General features: G+C 44.8%; 2 protein-coding genes across 5 annotated transcripts in view; one reads left to right on the forward strand and one right to left on the reverse strand.

The window, feature by feature from the left end:
- Positions 1–12003, forward strand: part of LOC110492833 (protein transport protein Sec24C) — a 28765-nt gene extending 16762 nt beyond the window's left edge. For 2 of the 4 annotated variants that reach the window (XM_036946159.1, XM_036946161.1), the window contains 14 exons: positions 361–600; positions 718–856; positions 945–1060; positions 1237–1361; positions 1702–1893; positions 3387–3597; positions 3755–3925; positions 4021–4117; positions 4202–4486; positions 5507–5658; positions 10036–10215; positions 10341–10526; positions 10624–10713; positions 10830–12003. In XM_036946159.1, coding sequence (XP_036802054.1) covers positions 361–600; positions 718–856; positions 945–1060; positions 1237–1361; positions 1702–1893; positions 3387–3597; positions 3755–3925; positions 4021–4117; positions 4202–4486; positions 5507–5658; positions 10036–10215; positions 10341–10526; positions 10624–10713; positions 10830–10970 — 2325 coding nt within the window. In that variant the 3' untranslated portion in view covers positions 10971–12003. The remainder of the gene's footprint in view (positions 1–360; positions 601–717; positions 857–944; positions 1061–1236; positions 1362–1701; positions 1894–3386; positions 3598–3754; positions 3926–4020; positions 4118–4201; positions 4487–5506; positions 5659–10035; positions 10216–10340; positions 10527–10623; positions 10714–10829) is intronic. The other 2 variants (XM_036946160.1, XM_036946162.1) reach the window with 1 other exon arrangement.
- A 3071-nt stretch (positions 12004–15074) lies between these two features.
- LOC110491362 (NACHT, LRR and PYD domains-containing protein 12) lies at positions 15075–20546 on the reverse strand. The gene is made up of 9 exons (XM_021564747.2): positions 20104–20546; positions 19780–19944; positions 19597–19674; positions 17508–19290; positions 17238–17411; positions 16923–17096; positions 16588–16761; positions 16460–16506; positions 15075–16303 (listed from the first exon to the last, which is right to left on the reverse strand). The coding sequence occupies exons 1-9, from the start codon at positions 20372–20374 to the stop codon at positions 15774–15776; spliced, it is 3396 nt and encodes a 1131-aa protein (XP_021420422.2). The 5' UTR covers positions 20375–20546; the 3' UTR covers positions 15075–15773.
- Between the last annotated feature and the right edge of the window lies 1 nt (position 20547).

Here is a 20547-nt window from a genome sequence, read left to right on the forward strand (position 1 = left end):
CAAGGCTGTAACGTAACAAAATGTGGATACTTTCCGTATGCGCTGTACATCAAAACACAAACTGTCTGAATCATAGACATATATAATCATTTGTATTAAGAATCCGCATCGTTCTTGTTTGGAACAATCTGACAGCGTCTGCGCAGCCGCAAGAGTAGAGGCAGAGCTACTGCTTCCGTTATAGATCTCTTGCGTTGTTAATATTGCGATTTTTGACGTAAATTCCGTTAATTACGCAGCCCTATTATGGGATGGCATCGCTGTTTTTATTTTCTTACTCTCTCTGCATGCGTTTTCTTCTCTCCTCTATCGTATTGACGTTAGTGTGTCTGTAAAACTGCCCTTCTGTCTGTATTACAGATCCAGGTGATTGAGGACGACCGGGCCAACAAGAGCAGTGAGCCGTTCACCACGGGGGTCAAAGGTCAGACTCCGCCCCTTGTCACCACCAACTTCCAGGTGAAAGACCAGGGCAACGCCAGCCCGCGGTTCGTCCGCTGTACAGCCTACAACATACCCTGCACGGCCGACATGGCCAAACAGTCCCAGGTCCCCCTGGCAGCCGTAATCAAACCTCTAGCCATGTTGCCCCCCGACGAGGTGAGACATACACACACACCACACCGCGATCTCCTCTGGTCTTCTCATCACATTCACGCTCTTCTTTTATTGTTGTGTTAACATTTCTCTGAGCTTAACAACCCTGTTGTCTCTCAGACCCGTCCATACGTGGTGGACCATGGGGAGGCCGGTCCAATCCGCTGTAACCGATGCAAGGCCTACATGTGTCCCTACATGCAGTTCATCGAGGGCGGGCGCCGCTTCCAGTGTGGCTTCTGCAGCTGCGTCACAGACGGTGTGTGTGTGTGCAGGAAGATATTGTGTTAGTGTGGTATCGTTATTGTAGGTTATAACACGGTCTAAGTATATCCATCCATCCACAGTGCCTCCCCACTACTTCCAGCATCTGGACCACACAGGGAAGAGGGTGGACTGCTGCGACCGGCCAGAGCTCTCTCTGGGCAGCTACGAGTTTGTGGCCACCGTCGACTACTGTAAGGTAGGTGACTACTGTGTTTTTCTGAGAGACTGGAGGCCTGTAGCGTTGCTCCATTTGGACCAGAAGATTTTCTCAAAGAGCCAGATGAGAGGACCAAGCTTGGCACAACACCAGAGATTCTCATGATGTAATATGCTCAATATGTCTAGTCTAAATACTAAGTTCTTCTCTCTCAGAACAATAAGCTCCCCCAGCCCCCGTCGTTCATCTTCTTCATCGATGTGTCTTACAACGCCGTGAAGAGTGGCATGGTTAACATCGTCTGTCAGGAGCTCAAGACTCTACTGGACTACCTGCCCAGGTACACACACACACACACACACACACACACACACACACACACACACACACTGCCTGCCTGCCCAGACACACACACACTGCCTGCCTGCCCAGACACACACACACTGCCTGCCTGCCCAGACACACACACACTGCCTGCCTGCCCAGACACACACACACTGCCTGCCTGCCCAGAAACACACACACTGCCTGCCTGCCCAGACACACACACACACTGCCTGCCTGCCAAGGAACACACACACACTGACTGCCTGCCAAGGAACACACACACACTGACTGCCCAGGTAGACACACACACGTACACCAGCGAATTAATAACATTTTGTGTCTTGTCCCTCCAGGGAGAATCCAGAGGCAGACTCGGTGGTGCGTGTGGGTTTTGTAACCTACAACAAGGTGTTGCACTTCTACAACGTCAAGTCCAGCCTGGCCCAGCCCCAGATGATGGTGGTCAGTGACGTCAGTGACATGTTCCTCCCTCTGCTCGACGGCTTCCTGGTCAACGTCAACGACAGCCGGGTGGTCATCGAGAGGTATGTACACACACACACACACCAGATCTCCAGACTAACATTTCCGCGGGTGCATCTATGTTTTTCAGTTGGTGGCACCAGCCCATGATTTGGTCACAGCTATTTTGTTCTTGCGCTATCACGCGATAGAGAACGTATGTAAATATAATAAGGATTTTCAAGGTGAGGAGAAGAGCAGACAATCAATGTCCATCTGGTCTAATACAAGTTGCAACAGGGAGACGCCTCCAGAACAGAAGCAGAGAAAATGTGTAACTCTGCTTCTCTAAGAAGGTCCTTCTATTCTAATCTCACAGCACCGACGTTCTGTCAACACCAGCTGCTACAGAATACAGTAACCGTGTCCTCTGTCCATGTACCTTCAGTCCAGCGTCAGTCGCTATCAACAGATATGAGAACAATCCATAACATTCAGTATCATGTCTAGTACCATCAACCCAGACCCAATGAGTCCCAAATAGAGCTGGGAAATCCTGTGTATTACATAAAGGGAAAATATTGCTCTTAACTGAATGTCTTAAATATTACAGCTCTAATAATCATTTTAGTCTAATAGACTACTGAGATGGCATTCAAGAAATAACTTGTTTTCATCTATCACCGTGCTTCTACACCTGCATTGCTTGCTGTTTGGGGTTTTAGGCTGGGTTTCTGTACAGCACTTTGAGATATCAGCTGATGTACGAAGGGCTATATAAATACATTTGATTTGATTTGATCTAACAAGTTGTGATAGAAAATGTTTTTATGTGCAACCTAATCCAGTGATTGTCATGAATTTCAGATTTACAAATAGATTATTTCTGTATTTACTGTTCAATGGAGATGCATTTGCCTACATCTTTATATACTAATATCATGGGCTTCTTTTGGGGGGGCTAATTCACCACCTGGTTAAGTGGAAACTCCAAACACATGACCTAGATTGCAAACTCTAAATATAAACCCAAAAACATGAGCTAGATCGCTAACTCAAAATATAATACCCACTGCTAGTATCCATAAGTTAATCTAGCAGTACATTTTATGCCCTAAAAAACTGCCCAATGATGCCGATGCATCAGTGGGCGGCAGGCTCCCCTCCCACAGTGGGCGGCAGGCTCCCCTCCCACAGTGGGCGGCAGGCTCCCCTCCCACAGTGGGCGGCAGGCTCCCCTCCCACAGTGGGCGGTAGGCGCCCCTCCCACAGTGGGCGGCAGGCTCCCCTCCCACAGTGGGCGGCAGGCGCCCCTCCCACAGTGGGCGGCTGCAGGGCGTACACTTTCATTACAGGAATCATCAGGATAATGTACTTTACTGATTGGTGGGTTTTGATTGAGGTGACCATGTAGAAAAATTAAACACAGCCAAGTCAAAGGGTCGCAAAATGTCTAAATGGCCGCGGTGCCCTAATATACAGACATTTACATCCATCACTTATATTACAGCAGAAGTCTCATCTGTCCAGGCTTCTCAACTGTTTCTGTTGCAGAGAATCATTGTGTGTGTGTCAGTTTGCTAGACCAGATTCCGGAGATGTTTGCAGACACCAGGGAGACTGAGACGGTGTTTGGACCAGTCATCCAGGCAGGACTGGAGGCACTGAAGGCTGCAGACTGTGCCGGGAAGCTGTTTTTGTTCCACTCCAGTCTGCCCATCGCTGAGGCTCCTGGGAAACTGAAGAACAGAGAGGACAAGAAACTGGTGGGAACAGACAAGGAGAAGGTACACACACACACACATACACACACACACAAGGACAAGGTAAACTGATATGGCTACTCAGCGTGGCAGACACAACACAGAGGGAGGATGTGTTCTCTCTGCTATTGGTTGGGCAGTTAATGACTGTCAATGTGTCTCCCTCCTCTTCCCCCCCCAGTCTCTGATCCAGCCCCAGTCTGGTTTCTATAGTAACCTGTCTAAGGAGTGTGTAGCACAGGGCTGCTGTGTGGACCTCTTCCTGTTCCCCAACCAGTACGTCGACGTGGCAACGCTTGGCGTGGTGCCCGTCTCCACTGGCGGCTCAGTCTACAAATACACCTACTTCCAGGTAAACACACACATTTATACACACACTGGTGCTGATCCAAACCCCATCCACCCTTCTCCTGTTATCTGCCTTCACTCACTCTGTATATGTGTCAGGCTGAGATGGACCGCGAGCGGTTCCTGAATGATCTGCGACGAGACGTTCAGAAGCCGATGGGCTTTGACGCTGTCATGAGGGTCCGAACGAGCACAGGTAGGTGTTTCGCTCTCACACACACTACACCTAGTGTTAAATAGTTTTTCAGTGCCATCACAACCTCCTCCCTCTCTCCTCCAGGTATCAGAGCGACAGATTTCTTTGGCTCGTTCTTCATGAGCAACACGACAGACGTGGAGCTGGCGGGACTGGACTGTGACAAGACTGTCACCGTGGAATTCCGCCATGACGACAAGCTCAGCGAGGACACCGGGGCACTCATGCAGTGCGCGGTGTTGTACACCAGCTGTAGTGGTCAGCGGCGTCTGAGGGTCCACAACATGGCGGTCAACTGCTGCTCCCAGCTCGCCGACCTCTACCGGAACTGTGAGACGGACACAATCATCAACTTCTTCTCCAAGTATGGTAGGAGTCACACGTTGTCTATCCAACTATCTCCCTGTTCCCCTCTCTATACAGTGCCTTGCAAAAGTATTCATCCCCCTTGGTGTTTTTTCTATTTTGTTGCATTACAACCTGTAATTTAAATTGATTATTTGGATTTCATGTAATGGATATACACAAAATAGTCCAAATTGGTGAAGTGAAATGGGAAAAAAAAAAAGAAAAAACATGTAAAACTCAAGTGCCACCTGCATATGTATTCACCTCCTTTGCTATGAAGCCCCTAAATAAGATCTGGTGCAACCAATTACCTTCAGAAGTCATAAAAGGAGTTAAAGTCCACCTGTACGCAATCTAAGTGTCACATGATCTCCGTGTGTATATATACACCTGTTCTGAAAGGCCCAGAGTCTGCAATAATAACACTAAGCAAGGGGAACCACCAAGCAAGTGGTACCATGACGACCAAGGAGCTCTCCAAACAGGTCAGGGACAAAGTTGTGGAGAAGTACAGATCAGAGTTGGGTTCTAAAAAAAATATCAGAAACTTTGAACATCCCACGGAGTGCCCTTAAGAGCATACCCCGAGAGACTTGCAGCTGTAATTGCTGCAAAAGGTGGCTCTACAAAGTATTGACTTTGGGGGGGGAATAGATGTGCACGCTCAAGTTTTCTGTCTTATTTCTTGTTTGTTTCACAAAAAAATATATTTTTCATCTTCAAAGTGGTAGGCATGTTATGTAAATCAAATGATACCCCCCCCCCCCCAAAAAAAAACCATTTTTATTCCAGGTTGTAAGGCAACAAAATAGGACAAATACCAAGGGAATGTATACTTTTGCAAGGCCCTGTATGTTAGTGAAATAGTTAACTATGTTTCTGGGTTACGTTACTAAGAGAGCATGTATAAAGAACAGCAAGGGTTCACTCAACAAACAACCAATTCTACTTCAGATGCGTTATAGCAGTCTGATCAGTAGGATTTAAACTTCATGTCTGGAAATGGATACCAATGGGCTTTTTCTCTCTCTGTGTGTGTAGCGTACCGCAGCCTATTGAACACCCCGACCAAGACGGTGAGAGACACCTTGGTGAACCAGTGTGCCCAGATTCTGGCCTGCTACCGCAAGAACTGTGCCAGCCCCTCGTCTGCCGGACAGGTCAGTCACTCACACAGCCCCCCTCTTGGACAGGTCAGTGACACACGCATGATACACACACACACTCACCCGCACACTAAATACTCACCACACACACACAGTCAGTCTCAAACACACACAAATCCCCCACACACACAACTTATACACACTCACTCAGGGGCGTCGTGCACCCATTATTTTAGAGGGGGAACAATGTACATGAGAAAGGCGTTGCCATCTGTCGTGGAGTTGGATACATTTGCATTTTTCTATCACCTGAAACAGCTTTTTCCTGCAATTTACAGCCATAATCGTTGTCTAGTTCTGTCAAAATGTCTGTTTTCCTGCGTATGTGTCTAAACATACCTCTCTACTTGTTCAATTGTCATTTTAATGAGGGTGTCATTCTGTTGTCAGTCACACACCTCAATGTGCTGCGCTAACATGCCTAGGATAATACATCCACATTACAACACAGTACATGGGATCATAACGCACGTTATCAAACGGGTTATTTGGATCCTGGATGTTGATTGGACGAGGAGCATTCCAAGCCGTTCTGTATTGGCCGTCACAAACACACCTATGCCTGCTAACCGTTCCATCTGAACGACCACTGCGCCTTCATCAGAATATCAGGTTCCTGTTGCTGTCCCAGTCAACTCTTGTATTGTTCTCAACTCGCCATTATTTCCCCTTGCTTCCAGCCTAGCATTTAGTTTGGTACAGCATGGTTTAATATAAACCTCACTGTCTGCCTGTCTGAAGACAATGTTTCACTTTCGAATGTTGATCTGTGTCCTACCATACGTAGAGTGAACGGTCACCAGACAACTTTTACTGAGCCAGTCGAAATCACGCATCAACGTCATTGTCATGGACATTTCCACGTTAAATGTCAATGGGAAAATGCAGCCAGTGTACTGTCGTTCTAGGTCCAATGTTTGACGTGGCCGAAGTTGGCTAGCTAGCTAGCGACAAGAACATTATACAGCCTTCATAGCAACCATTTTGTTTAGAATGGACGACCAGCCCTTTTGCATAGCAACTAAGCAAAAATAATGAACGACTGGGTCGTGTCTGTAGCAACATGACCAAAAGACTGTTAGCAGTTGATGTTGTTCTTTAATAACACAGACCCCAAAGCAAATCAGGAGGAGGAAAATAGGTTATTCAAATAGGACAAATCATGCTTGGAAGTAGATGGTCATTCTCCCCTGTCCCCAGTGATTCTCTTCTCAGAACAAAGGGACAGGATATACTTTATAACCCAGCCCATCATAAAACTGGGCCAATGGCCAAAGAACAAGTATCCTATTTCAGATTCAATGTATTAACAATTTGGACCAATAAGAACGTGCCACAAGTAGCTGTAAGTTCAAGACTGACATTGTTGAACTGAAAACCAACTATTTCCATTGATTCCCTATTACAGAAAAAACACTATTTCCATTAATTCCCTATTACAGGAAAAACACTATTTCCATTGATAATTCCCTATTACAGAAAAAGCACTTTCCATTGATGATTCCCTATTACAGAAAAAGCACTTTCCATTGATGATTCCCTATTACAGAAAAAGCACTTTCCATTGATGATTCCCTATTACAGAAAAAACACTATTGATAATCAGCACTCTATTGACCTCTGCGTTGTCTTCATCTTCAGAACATTCTTACAGGGCTATCTTCTGATGGAAGAAGGAAGTTCTATCAATTCCCTTATCAAAATAACTTCTTAATGAAAATGTCATTCATTGTTACTTGAATATGTTTGTAACAGTTTTCTAAAAGCTTTAAGGCACGCGAGGCAGTGCCTCTGCTATCGCGTCGGGCCGAACAACACCATTTACCTCTGACTGCATTCATGATACAGCACTGCCTCGTGTGCCTTATAGCTTAATCATCAACACAGGCACATATCGTACGGTGCCAGATTACAGTTAAACTATGTATTTTTCTGCATGTGTAAGAATACAGTACCTTCAGAAAGTATTCATGTCCCTTGACTTATTCCACATTTTGTTACAGCCTGAATTCAAAATGTATTAAATCATTTTTCTATCCCATCTACACACAATACCCCATAATGACAGTGAAAAAAATGTGTTTAGGCATTTGAGCAAATATATTGATAATGAAATACAGAATTACTTTGTAGAAGCACCTTTGGCGGCGTTTACAGCTGTGAGTCTCTGAGCTTTTCACACCTGGATTGTACAATATCTGCCTATTTATTATTCTCTAAATTCTTCAAGCTCTGTCAAATTGGTTGTTGATCACTGCTAGACAACCGTTTTCAGGTCTTGCCAAAGATTTAAGTCAACTGTAACTCAGCCACTCAGGAACATTTTAATGTCATCTTGGTAAGCAACACCAGTGTAGATTTGGCCTTGTGTTTTAGGTTATTGTCCTTCTGAAAGGTGAATTCATCTCCCGGTGTCTGGTGGAACGCAGACTGAACCAGGTTTTCCTCTAGGATTTGTTCCTGTGTTTAGCCCTGTTTCTTTTCATCCTGAAAAACTAACTCCTCATTCCGTAACGATTACAAACATTCCCATAGCATGATGCAGCCACGACTATGCTTGAACATGTGGAGAGTGGTACTCAGTAATATATTGGATTTGCCCCAAACACAACTTTTTCCTCTTGAGTAGAAGGTGTTAACAGGATGCATGTTTTTGAATATTTTTATTCTGTACAGGCTTCATTCTTTTCACTCTTGTCAATTAGGTTAAAATTGTGGAGTAACTAGAATGTTCTTGATCCGTCCTCAGTTTTCTCCTATCACAGCCATTGAACTCTGAAACTGTTTTAATGTCACCATTGAGCGGTTTCCTCCAGCCACCCGGACATCTACCAATAGGCATTGTAAGACCTCCCTAGTGTTTGGTTACATATGTGTCTGAAATTCACTGCTCGACTGAGGGACTTTATACACTGAACACAAATATAAAAGCAACATGTAAAGTGTTGGTCCTGTGTTTTAAAGAAATAAAATATCCCAGAAATGTTCCACAGAAAGCTTATTTCTCAATTTTGTGCACAATTTATTATTATTTTTTAAACATTTTTCACATTTCTACTTTACCGACATAATCCATGGGGCGGCAGGGTAGCCCAGTGGTTAGAGCATTGGACTAGTAACCGAAAGGTTGCAAGTTTGAATCCCCGAGCTAACAAGAACGGACAAATCTGTCGTTCTGCCCCTGAACAGGCAGTTAACCCACTGTTCCTAGGCCGTCATTGAAAATAAGAATTTGTTCTTAACTGACTTGCCTAGTTAAATAAAAAAATCCACCTAACAGGTGTGCCATATCAAGAAGCTGATTAAACAGCATGATCATTATGTAAGTGCACCTTGTACTGGGGACGATAAAAGGCCACTCTAAAATGTGCAGTTCTGTCACACAACACAGTGCCACAGATGTCTCAAGTTTTGAGGGAGTGCACATTTGACATACTGGGTGCAGGAATGTCCACCAGAACTGTTGCCAGAGAAATTCACGGTAATTTCTCTATCATACGCCGCCTCCAATGTTGTTTGAGAGAATTTGGCAGTACGACCACCCAACCTCAATCGGAGACCACGTGTAACCACGCTAGCCCAGGGCCTCCACATCCGGCTTCTTCACCTGCGGGATCGTCTGAGTCCAGCCACCCAGACAGCTGATGAGACAGGAGTATTTCTGTCTGTAATAAAGCCCCTGAGTTTTTCCTCACATTCTGATTGGCTGGGCCTGGCTCCCCTGTGGGTGGGCCTATGCCCACCACAGGCTGCGCCCCTGCACAGTCATGTGAAATTCATAGATTAAGGTCTAATTCATTTATTTCAATTGACTGATTTCCTTATTTGAACTGTGACTCAGTAAAATCTTTGAAATTGTTGTGTCTTGTTTTATATTTTTGTTCAGTATAGATAATTCTGTGTGGGATACAGAGAAAATCAAAAATCATGTGGAACACTATTGTGGCAAATCTCAATTTAATCCGTTTTAAATTCAGGTTGTGTAACAACAAAATGTGTAACAAGTCACGTGGTGTGAATACTTTCTGAAGGGTACTGTATATCAAGTGAATTTACAAACACACCCCCCCGACTTCCAGCAGCTAAAATCAAATGAAATGCTTTGTGTGCCACTCTACACTCTTTATTTTTTATTCCTCCACTGACAATACGGTCTGCACAGTCTCTGGTGCGCTCACTTGAGGGCTGGGGTGCTTTTTTGTCTGATCCAGTCAGTGTGCCCCCTGTGCAAAATACCACTAACAGAACTTTTTATAAATAATTCTGATTAAACATGAGCTTAAAAACAAAGTTTAGTAATTAATTTAACATCTGAAAATGTTAACAAGACAAATCTGAGTGGGGCATGACGCTGCTACACACACTCATACCCTTCCCCCTCCTCTGTCCTCTCTCCTCCTGTAGCTGATCCTACCAGAGTGTATGAAGCTGCTGCCGGTCTATTTGAACTGTGTGTTGAAGAGCGACGTGCTGCAACCGGGAGCTGACGTCTCAGTAGACGACAGAGCCTACCTGAGACAGCTACTCAGCTGTATGGACGTATCAGAGAGCCACGTCTTCTTCTATCCCCGCCTACTTCCCCTGGTGAGACACACGCTTCTCGCTCTTCACTTCAATCAGCCTCATTTTGCATGACAAAGCATGAGCAAACATGTAAGACCATATTACATCAATGTTAAATCATATATTCCAATCTCTTTCCATCCCAGGTGAAGTTGGATGGAGGGTCGTTGCCAATGGCAGTGCGTAACTCGGAGGAGCGCCTGTCAAAGGGTGGAGTCTACCTCCTGGAGACGGGGCTCTACCTCTTCCTGTGGGTGGGAGCCAATGCCCAGCAGGAGCTGCTCAGCAACATCTTCGGCACGCCCACCTTCAGCCAGATAGACCCCAACATGGTGAGACACACACACCTCTCAACTTCATACAAATCATCTTCCTGCCTCTAAGAATGTGTGTCTCAGCAATCTCCTAAATGCGTGCGTTGCGTTCCAGACGAGTCTGCCTGAGCTGGACAACCCGTTCTCCCAGAGACTCAGAGAGATCATCGACTCCTTCAGATCACAACGATCACGATACATGAAGGTCACTTCACTACCTCTCTTGCTCTCTCTCTCGTTCTTTGCATCTTTCAATCTCTATATGTCTCTGTGTTGTAGTTAGAGTATAATGTGTGTTAACATCTCTCTGCTTGTCTCTAGTTGATGGTGGTGAAGCAGGAGGACAAGGCGGAGCTCATCTTTAAACACTTCCTATGCGAGGACAAAAGTGCCAGCGGAGGAGCTTCCTACGTCGACTTCCTGTGTCACATGCACAAGGAAATCCGCCAGCTGCTCAGCTAGGACCCTTGACCTCTGATTCTTCGACCCTGACCCTGTCGCCCCTCCGAAGCGCTTTCTTTTATTTACCTAATAAACTGAACTAATCTCCCTCTGTCAGCGAGAGGCCAGAGACATATACACAGCCTCGTGGCAGATTCCATGTGACTCTAAACTATTCCAAACGTCAAGCTCTAAAACAACTGAAGCTAATCCACTGGCCAACGGAGAGTGTGTGTGTGAGGGAGAGCACTGCTGTGGATTTGTACTAGGTGTTCTGTCTAGCACTGAAGCCCGTTGTAGCTGTACCCCCCCCGGCCTGTTGTAGAAACACCCAGTAGAACTAAGGAAGATGGCACAAACTAGACAGAAATAAATGCTGTTTTCCATCTCTAGAATTATTTTTCTATTTGTCTTTATTCTCACTTCCTCCTATATGTTGTGTGTGTGTGTGCTCCTCTGTGACTTTTAGAAACACTACTAAGGCAATAGGAGAGAGGGGGCAGGAGTATATAGAGAGAATCTGTGGTGATAGAGGTTCATCTCCCAATTTAAATGTCTATGCATTGACTCATCCAGACTGGTGAGGGGTTTGAACTTTCACTTCTGACATTCTCACAGGGTCAACCAGCGTTGGGTCCCACTATGGCTCACACAGGCACACAGTACAGACGATTTGGTGGTGTGTATGTGTGTGTCATGTTTTTACTAATGTGTGCATCTGATAAGAGACCATTCTGACAATGATTCCTGCCTGTATTTGTCCTGTCTGTGGGGGAGGGAGTTACTGGCAGTGCTTCTCAATATTGAGGTCAGTCAGAGAATAACGGAGTCATGTTCAGGAGGTACGAAACTGGAGAAACTATTTGAAACAAGGAAGTACGTTTTTTTTTTTTTTTCTTTTTTTCCGTAGCAGAACGTTTTGCTATGTTGTCCCTTGCTGGACACGACCCTATGCTCCAAATACAGCTGTTGTCACCCTAAGGACTGTGCTGTAGCACCTCAGTTCAGAGTTAGATATATAACCTGTACAGAATTAAAGCCTCCATTTTAAAAACCTGTCTCAAATGCTGTGGTTTGTTGGTCCAAATCAGTCGCTGCCACTCTCTCACACACACACATGCTTGGTTCAAAAGCACTCCTGGGGTTTTTTTTACGTCTATTTCTGAAGGCAGATCATGGTGAATTTCTCTACAGAGGAAAAGAGGGGTCCGCTGATAGGTGCACACCTGAATAATTTTCATTTCTGATTGTGTTTATTTTCTTGTCTTTACCACTGATTTTGTGACTCCTTAATAAAGTTATTGTTGAATCACAATGCCATGCTCCTCCCATCCCTGTACTTATTGGCTTGTTGGTACTACGATTACAGTAGACTCTATATGCGTCAGCATGCTTCCCAGCTTAAACATTTTATTTTTCTTGAGGCAAGTTGAAGTCGGTAGCCGAATACGCCCCTTCGTCGGTGATTGGTCAAAAGTAGGGAAAGTCTAAAGTGGCGCAATGGTCTTGCAGCACTAGCTGTGCCACCAGAGACCCTGGGTTCGCGCCCAGGCTCTGTCGCAGCCGGCCGCGACCGATTTGGTTGGGTTGTGTTTCGTAGGACGCAAGGCTTTCGATCTTCGTCTCTCTCGAGCCCATATGGGAGTTGTAGCGATGAGACAAGATAGTAATTACTAACAATTGGATACCATGAAAAGGGGGGGGGGGGGTTGTTTTCATGCACATCTTTTCATTGATTTAAAAACTGCACCAAACATCTTTGATGTAAAATTGCATGACTAGATTTCCTCTGCAAAATCATCCAAATGAATGACCGATTTCTTGTCTTACACTGAACAAGAATATAAACCCAACATATGAAGTGTTAGTCCCATGTTTCATGAGCTAAAATAAAAGATCACAGAAATGTTCCATTCTCACAAATTAGCTAACAGGGTTAGGGTTAGCTAACATGCTAAGTATTCCAAAATAGGTAAAAAATATTAAGTAGTTGCTATTTAGCTCAAATGCTAAAGTTGTCCATGTTGAGAGTCAAACTGATATTCCCGTTATACACCCATCCATCCTGACCAACCACCCTATGTTCTTTTTAGCCGTTAAATAAAAATGGTTGATGTCCGCACCCCTGGGGAAATCTAATTAGTATAATACAGAAATCCCTATAAAAAAATCTGTCAATCCGCCTGTCGCACTTCCACATCTTCTGTGAAAGGTGACAGAGCTATATTCTTTGTCAGACCATGAGACATCCCGAAAACCGGTCTTCTCGTAAATCGTCTGTAGCGTCCGAACGGTTTGGGCGTCAAAACTATTATGACTCCTCTATGTGTAACAGATGTGAAACGGCTAGCTTAGTTAGCGTGGGCGCTAAATAGCGTTTCAATCAGTGACGTCACTTACTCTGAGACCTTGAAGTAGTAGTTCCCCTTGCTCTGCAAGGGCTGCGGCTTTTGTGGCGCGATGGGTAACGATGCTTCGAGGGTGACTGTTGATGTGTGCAGAAGGTAATTAATAACTGCACCATACTTTACTTTTTTTGTTACTCATCTTCCAATAGGTGACCTTTGTGAAGCATTGGAAAACCTCCCTGGCCTTTGTGGTTGTATCTGTGTTTGATATTCACTGCCCGACTGAGGGACCTTACAGATAATTGTATGTGTGGGGTACAGAGATGAGGTAGTCATTCAAAAATCATGTTCAACACTATTACTGCACACAGAGTGTCCATAAAAAAATGTATGTTGCTTGTTTAGCAAATGTTTACTCCTGAACTTATTTAGGCTTGCCATAACAAAAGGGTTGAATACTTATTGACTCAAGACATTTCAGCTTTACATTTTTTCATAATTTGTAAACATTTAATAAAACATAATTCCACTTTGACATTATGGGGTGTCGTGTGTAGGTAGATCAGTGACACAACATCTCAATTTCATCCATTTTAAATTGAGGCTTTAACACAACAAAATGTGGAAAAAGTCAAGGAGCGTGAATACATTCTGAAGGCACCTGGGTAATGACAGCTGGGTGAAGGAGCTGGGTGAAGGCACCTGGGTAATGACAGCTGGGTGAAGGAGCTGGGTGAAGGCACCTGGGTAATGACAGCTGGGTGAAGGAGCTGGGTGAAGACACCTGGGTAATGACAGCTGGGTGAAGGAGCTGGGTGAAGGGGCTGGGTGAAGGGGCTGGGTGAAGGGGCTGGGTGAAGGGGCTGGGTGAAAGAGCTGGGTGAAGGGGCTGGGTGAAGGGGCTGGGTGAAGGGGCTGGGTGAAGGAGCTGGGTGAAGGGGCTGGGTGAAGGGGCTGGGTGAAGGGGCTGGGTGAAGGAGCTGGGTGAAGGGGCTGGCTGTGCCATGCTACTACAGCCAACACTAGCCAATAAAAAATGTTACTAAAGAAAAGTATTACTCTTGCTTGTTTAAAAGTCTGTACTTAAATCCGATTGTCATTCATGTATCGATAAATATCATCACATTCATCATCACATGAATGGACCTTAATCATTATCAGTCAGGTCTAGTGTGCTTCAAGCACAAATGTGGATACAGATGTAAAGGTTATCAGTTAAAGGGGCAATCTGCAGTTTGAAAGACAGAGTGGCTATCCCGCCACTAATTTGGTAAACAGCTGAGGGGTGGGGCTAGAGAAATATTACCAACCGAACTCATGGATGGAGCTATGGATACAGGGACTGAACATCCATGATATCAAGATGATATACTGAACAAAAATATGAGATTGTACTGAGTTACAGTTCAAATAAGGAAATCAGTAAGGTTGATGTGGAGGTCCTGGGCTGGCGTGGTTACACGTGGTTTGCGGTTGTGAAGCTGATTGGACGTACTGCCAAATTCTCTAAAACGATGTTGGAGGAAGCTTATGGTAGAGAAATGAACATTCAGTTCTCTGGCAACAGCTCTGGTGGACAGTCCTGCAGTCAGCATGTCAATTGCACGCTCCCTCAAAACATCTGTGGCATTGTGTTGTGTGACAAAACGGCACATTTTAAAGTGGCCTTTTATTGTCCCCAGCACAAGGTGCACCTGTGTAATGATCATGCTTTTTATTCAGCTTCTTGATATGCCACACCTGTCAGGTGGATGGATTATCTTGGCAAATGAGAAAAGCTCACTAACAGGGATGTAAACAAATTTGTGCAAAACAAATGAGAGAAATTAGCTTTTTGTGCGCATAGAACATTTCTGGGATTTGTTATTTCAGTTTATGAAACATGGGACCAACACTTTAATGTTGTGTTTATATTTTTGTTCGGTGTAGTTTTAACCACGTTTTGAGGATATACAGTGTTTGTTTACATTTGCATTGTTCACAAACAAAGGAGTAAAACAAGCTCATATTCTTGGTTTCCGTCAGCTGAAGAAATCTCATGAGGCATCTATCTATAAGTTATATTTAAGCAATACGGCCTGAGGAGGTGTGGTATATGGCCAATATTACATGGCTATGGGCTGTTCTAAAGCAAGACGCAACGAGGAGCTGCGTCATGTACCACAGACCCGAGGGTGCCTTATTGATATTATAAACTTGTTACCAATGTAATTAGAACAGTAAACAAGTCTTTTTCTGTCATACCTGTGGTTTACGGTCTGATAAACAATGGCTTTCTGCCAATCAGCATTCAGTGCTCGAACCACCCGGTTTATAATCTTCAATAATCATTGGGTATATATAACTCATTTAAAAGTCTAAAAATAGATGTAGCAACTGTAAAAGATCCCTTTAATATAATCCCTTTCTAAACTATGTTACACACAAATACATGAGTGTAAATCTCCCTGAAATCTCAGGTGTTTCTCCAGGGAGCCTATTCTACCTGACACAAGGACACGGACGAGTCCACCCAGCCTAGCCTAAACCCTGGATAGAGGGGCTCAGTGAACGTGGAGTGGAACGTGTGCAGGTGGGTCAGTGTGTTAGAGGAGACACTGTAGAAGGACAGAGTGCCGGCCGGCCAGTCCAGATACACTCCTACTCTGTTAGAGACAGAGGGGGTGGTTATGCCAGTGCTCTTGTCGTTGTGCCAGGCTGTGTAACTGTCATTAGAGCAGTTCAGACTCCAGGACACAGCGTTTCGTCCCAACCAGCAGTCATGTCCCTCTCCTCTCCTGCTGATCCCTCTGTAAGATACTCCCATCAGGGCCCTCCCACTACACTCTGCCTCCCAATAGCAGCGCCCATCCAGACCTTCCCGACACAGCACCTGCCTCCAGTAGTCAAATCTCTCTGGGTGATCAGGAAACGGCTGCTCTTTCCCTCGCGTCACCTTCCTGTTCTCCTCAGACAGCGAGAGCTCTTTGTGTGCTGTGTTTGGGTCCAGTGTGAGTTCACAGGCATCTGAAAAAATTATGAAACTCATAGTAAAGTAACGCACACACGCACACACACACACACACACACACACACACACACACACACACACACACACACACACACACACACACACACACACACACACACACACACACACACACACAAAATGTACATACTCACATCTCTGTGGTCCTGGTCTGATCCTGAACTCAGCACAGCACTCCACACTGTCAGAGAGGCAGTAAAACAGGGCTGTGATTCACTCAATCCCAAACTGTTAATACCTTGTTTTCCAAATTCACTGTTACCTAAGTTTCTCAAGTTGACAGTGTGGATCTTCCAGTACAGCATTGAGAAGCTTCACTCCCGAGTCTCCTGGGTAATTATAGCTCAAGTCCAGCTCTCTCAGGTGTGAGGGGTTGGAATTGAGAGAGGAGGCTAGCAAAGCACAGCCTTCCTCTGTGACACTACAAAGTGACAACCTTTAAACAAAAATAGAAAATCCTTTTACATTTAGCTTCCTCTAAAAGTGGTGAATATATATTATCAATATTAAAATGAGTATTATTATTATATTATACATATATTACATGCATATACTTGTTTTTTACTCGTATAACCAGATTGTTTAGAAATCCCTCACCTTACAACCTCCAGTTTACAGTGCGGATTGCCCAGTCCTGCCGAGAGCAGCATGACTCCTGAATCCTGCAGGTTGTTGTCACTCAGGTCCAGCTCTCTCATGTGTGAAGAGTTTGAGCTGAGAGCTGAGGCCAACGCTTCACAGCATCTTTCTGTGAGTTTGCATCGCCTCAGTCTAGAATGGAAATATATCAAATGAATAGGGGACATACATAACAAACAAACATCAATGCTTTCCTAAAATATATTAGACAACACAGATTTGACATTAATTGTGAAAATAATGATCATGGTGTAAAACCACAGAAATGCTGACCTTAACGTTTCCAGTTTACACTGTGGACTTGCCAGTCCAGCAGAGAGAAGCTTCACTCCTGAATCCTGTAGGTCGTTGTGACTCAGGTCCAGCTCTCTCTGGTGTGAGGAGTGTGAGCTGAGTGCTGAGGCCAACGCTTCACAGCATCTCTCTGTGAGTTTGCATCGATTCAGTCTAGGAAATAGAATACATAAACACAAGTCTTTACCTGACTAAACAGACAGAGCAAGAAGAGTGTGTATGTCTGATGATTTCTGATGTTGTACTCACAGGGCTGTTCTGGAGGCTTTGACCACTGGCAGCAGTCTCAGAAGACCCTCCTCTGATCTGGAGTATTTCTTCAGCTCAAACTCATCCAGCTCCTCTTCTGAAGTCAGCAACACAAAGACCAGAGCTGACCACTGTGCAGGTGAGAGTTTGGCCCTAGAGAGAGTTCCTGAGCCCAGGTAGCTTTGGATCTCCTCCACTAGAGAATGGTCATGCAGTTCATTCAGACAGTGGAACAGATTGATGCATCTCTCTGGAGAGGGATTCTCCTTGATCTTCTCCTTCACGTACTTGACTGATTCCTTGTTGGTCTGTGATCTACTTGTTTTCTGAGTTAGCAAGCCTCGTAGGAGAATCTGATTGGACTCCAGTGAGAGGCCCAGAAGGAAGCGGAGGAACAGGTCCAGGTGTCCATGCTCACTCTGTAAGGCCTTGTCAACTGCTGCTTTGTAGAAGCTGGTTGAGGATGAATTTCCGAATGGAAAACGTCTCAGAAATGATTGCTGTTTGGCTAATAGATTCACGTTGTCGTTGATGAATGTGAGAAACACATACAGGGCAGCCAGAAACTCCTGAATACTGAGATGAACAAAGCAGAACACCTTTCCCTGGCATAAGGTCAGTTCCTCACTGAAGATCTCAGTACACACTCCTGAGTACACCGATGCCTGGCCGATGTGTATGCCACACTCTCTCAGGTCTTCCTCATAGAAGATCAGGTTGCCTTTCTCCAGTTGTTGGAAAGCCAGCTTTCCCAGGGACATGATGCTCTTTCTCATCCAGTCAGGGTCAGTTGTTCCTCTTCCCTGAAGCCTGAGATCCATGTCTTTCTCCTGAAAAGCCAGGAAGTGTGAGTACATCTGAGTCAGGGTCTTTGGCATCTCTCCACTCCCTGCTTTCTCCAGCTTTCTCTCCAGAACAATGGCCGAGATCCAACAGAAGACGGGAATGTGGCACATGATGTAGAGGCTTCTTGATGTCTTTATGTGTGTGATGATTCTGCTGGCCAGGTTCTCATCGCTGATTCTATTTCTGAAGTACTCTTCCTTCTGTGGGTCATTGAACCCTCTTACCTCTGTCACCTTGTCAACACACTCAGGAGGGATTTGATTGGCTGCTGCAGGTCGGGTGGTTACCCAAAGTTGAGCGGAGGGAAGCAGATTCCCCTTGATGAGGTTCGTTAGCAGCACATCCACTGAGGTTGACTCAGTTATTTTAAACAGAATGTCATTGTTCTGGAAGTCTAGAGGAAGTCGACACTCATCCAGACCATCAAAGACAAACAGCACCTGATAATTGTCGTAGTTTGATATCTCGGTTTCTTTTGTTTCCGTAAAAAAGCCATTGAGAAGTTCGATCAAACTGCATTGTTTCTTTCTGACCAAATTCAGCTCTCGAAATGAAAGAGGGAATATCAACTGGAGATTTTGATTGGCTTTTCCATCTGCCCAGTCCAGAATGAACTTATGCACTGAGACGGTTTTCCCGATGCCAGCGACTCCCTTCGTCAGCACAGTTCTGATGGATTGATCAAGGAAGGGCTGAAAGATGTCGTTGCATTGGATTGGTGTTTCTTGTATGGCTGTTCTTCTGGATGCCGTCTCAATCTGTCTCACCTCATGTTCACTATTGACCTCAGTACTTCCAGCCTCTGTGATGTAGAGCTCTGTGTAGATCTGGTTGAGAAGTTTTCTGTTCCCGTGGCTGGCCAGTCCCTCAAACACACTGACGAACCTACTGTGCAGATTGCGTTTGAGTTTCTTTTGACAACTCTCGATTCGTTCATCTGGTCAAATAAACAAGGGACAAACACGGTATACAACAGGTTGATGTGAATGTTAAATAGACGGTTCTGTGGATTATCCTAAACACTGAAACTGTTTAGAGACTGCAGTATAATAATGAAGACTCAGGGTTGTTTCATTTTAATCTCTGTAAACTACAGGATACTGGACAACGCTGCCATGTTGTGGTTCTTCTTTACCAAAACAACTTCGGTTCCAAAGCGTTTCCTTGTTCTTACCACTACCAAACAACCATCTCTATACAGATCTACAGTAACACAGCCATACACCCCTTCTATCAGTATTACCATTGTCTTCTGTATTCTCAGGTTCAGGTGGAAACATGGTAAAATGGGCAGGTGAAGCTTGAGATGGAACTATGGGATCTGGGGGTAAGGGGAGAGGGACAGAGAGTAGTTTTACACATTTACAGGTGATTTATTTAGAGAACTACAACATTCCGCCCAGTGTTGAGTGTGTAGGTGACTTACCTTCGTCTAATGAGTTGACTCTGATGTTGAAGTGAACTGGACCACCGATATGGCAGCCGGAGAGCGAAGGGGCCACAACATGGCCGCCAGTCTGAGCTGTACAAGTGATGTAGACAGGAGAGTCTGGAACCCGAATTGAGGCAGCTGCTACCTCAACCTCAGCCTCTACAAATGGAGAGAGAGAACATTTTAGAGAATTTAAAAAATATATTTCATACATAATATTTTATATAGTTTTCTGTCAACTCCAAGTGATTTTTCTTTCTGTGTATTTGTTTTCTCAAGTAATACTAAGCAGTGTAGGTGTGAGTATGGTATATCCACCTTGCTGATCCACTGTTAACGTCTTGCTGAGGTCCTTCTGGTTCATCTTCCTCAGGATCTCCAGTGAGATCTTCATAGCTACATCGTGGCCGTAGGTGTTCACCATCGTATCCACGGTGTCCTGCCTGTCAGCGTTCTCCAGATGGCCCTTGGGGATGAGAGGAAAGCCATCTGGTACACTCTGAGCCAGGTACCAGTGAAATGTCTTCAGATCGTTTCCTACCAGCTCCTCTAGAATAGCCAGTAGCAGGTCAGGAACAGATGTCGCCATCTCAGGTCACCGAAAGTTACAGAAAGACTCAAATCAAACCAAAATCCTCCCTCAGACACTGACATGTTACAAATGTGAGCTTTGTCAGGTCATCTGCCAAACTATTTCTCGATCTAGCTTCCAAAATGTCTATCACTGCATTTTCCTCTCTCTCTCTCTCTCTATCTTTCCCT

Source organism: Oncorhynchus mykiss, chromosome 16, assembly GCF_013265735.2.
Source record: "Oncorhynchus mykiss isolate Arlee chromosome 16, USDA_OmykA_1.1, whole genome shotgun sequence".
NCBI lineage: Eukaryota > Metazoa > Chordata > Actinopteri > Salmoniformes > Salmonidae > Oncorhynchus > Oncorhynchus mykiss.

What these genes read in the sequence shown, in the direction of transcription:
- LOC110491362 (XM_021564747.2), bottom strand. Translation starts at nt 20,374, where the DNA reads ATGGCGACATCTGTTCCTGACCTGCTACTGGCTATTCTAGAGGAGCTG. An exon ending in AGTCAACTCATTAGACGAAG is followed by an intron (nt 19,675 to 19,779) that starts GTAAGTCACCTA and finishes CCTTACCCCCAG; the next exon opens with ATCCCATAGTTCCATCTCAA. An exon ending in TGTAAACTGGAGGTTGTAAG is followed by an intron (nt 16,762 to 16,922) that starts GTGAGGGATTTC and finishes TTTTGTTTAAAG; the next exon opens with GTTGTCACTTTGTAGTGTCA.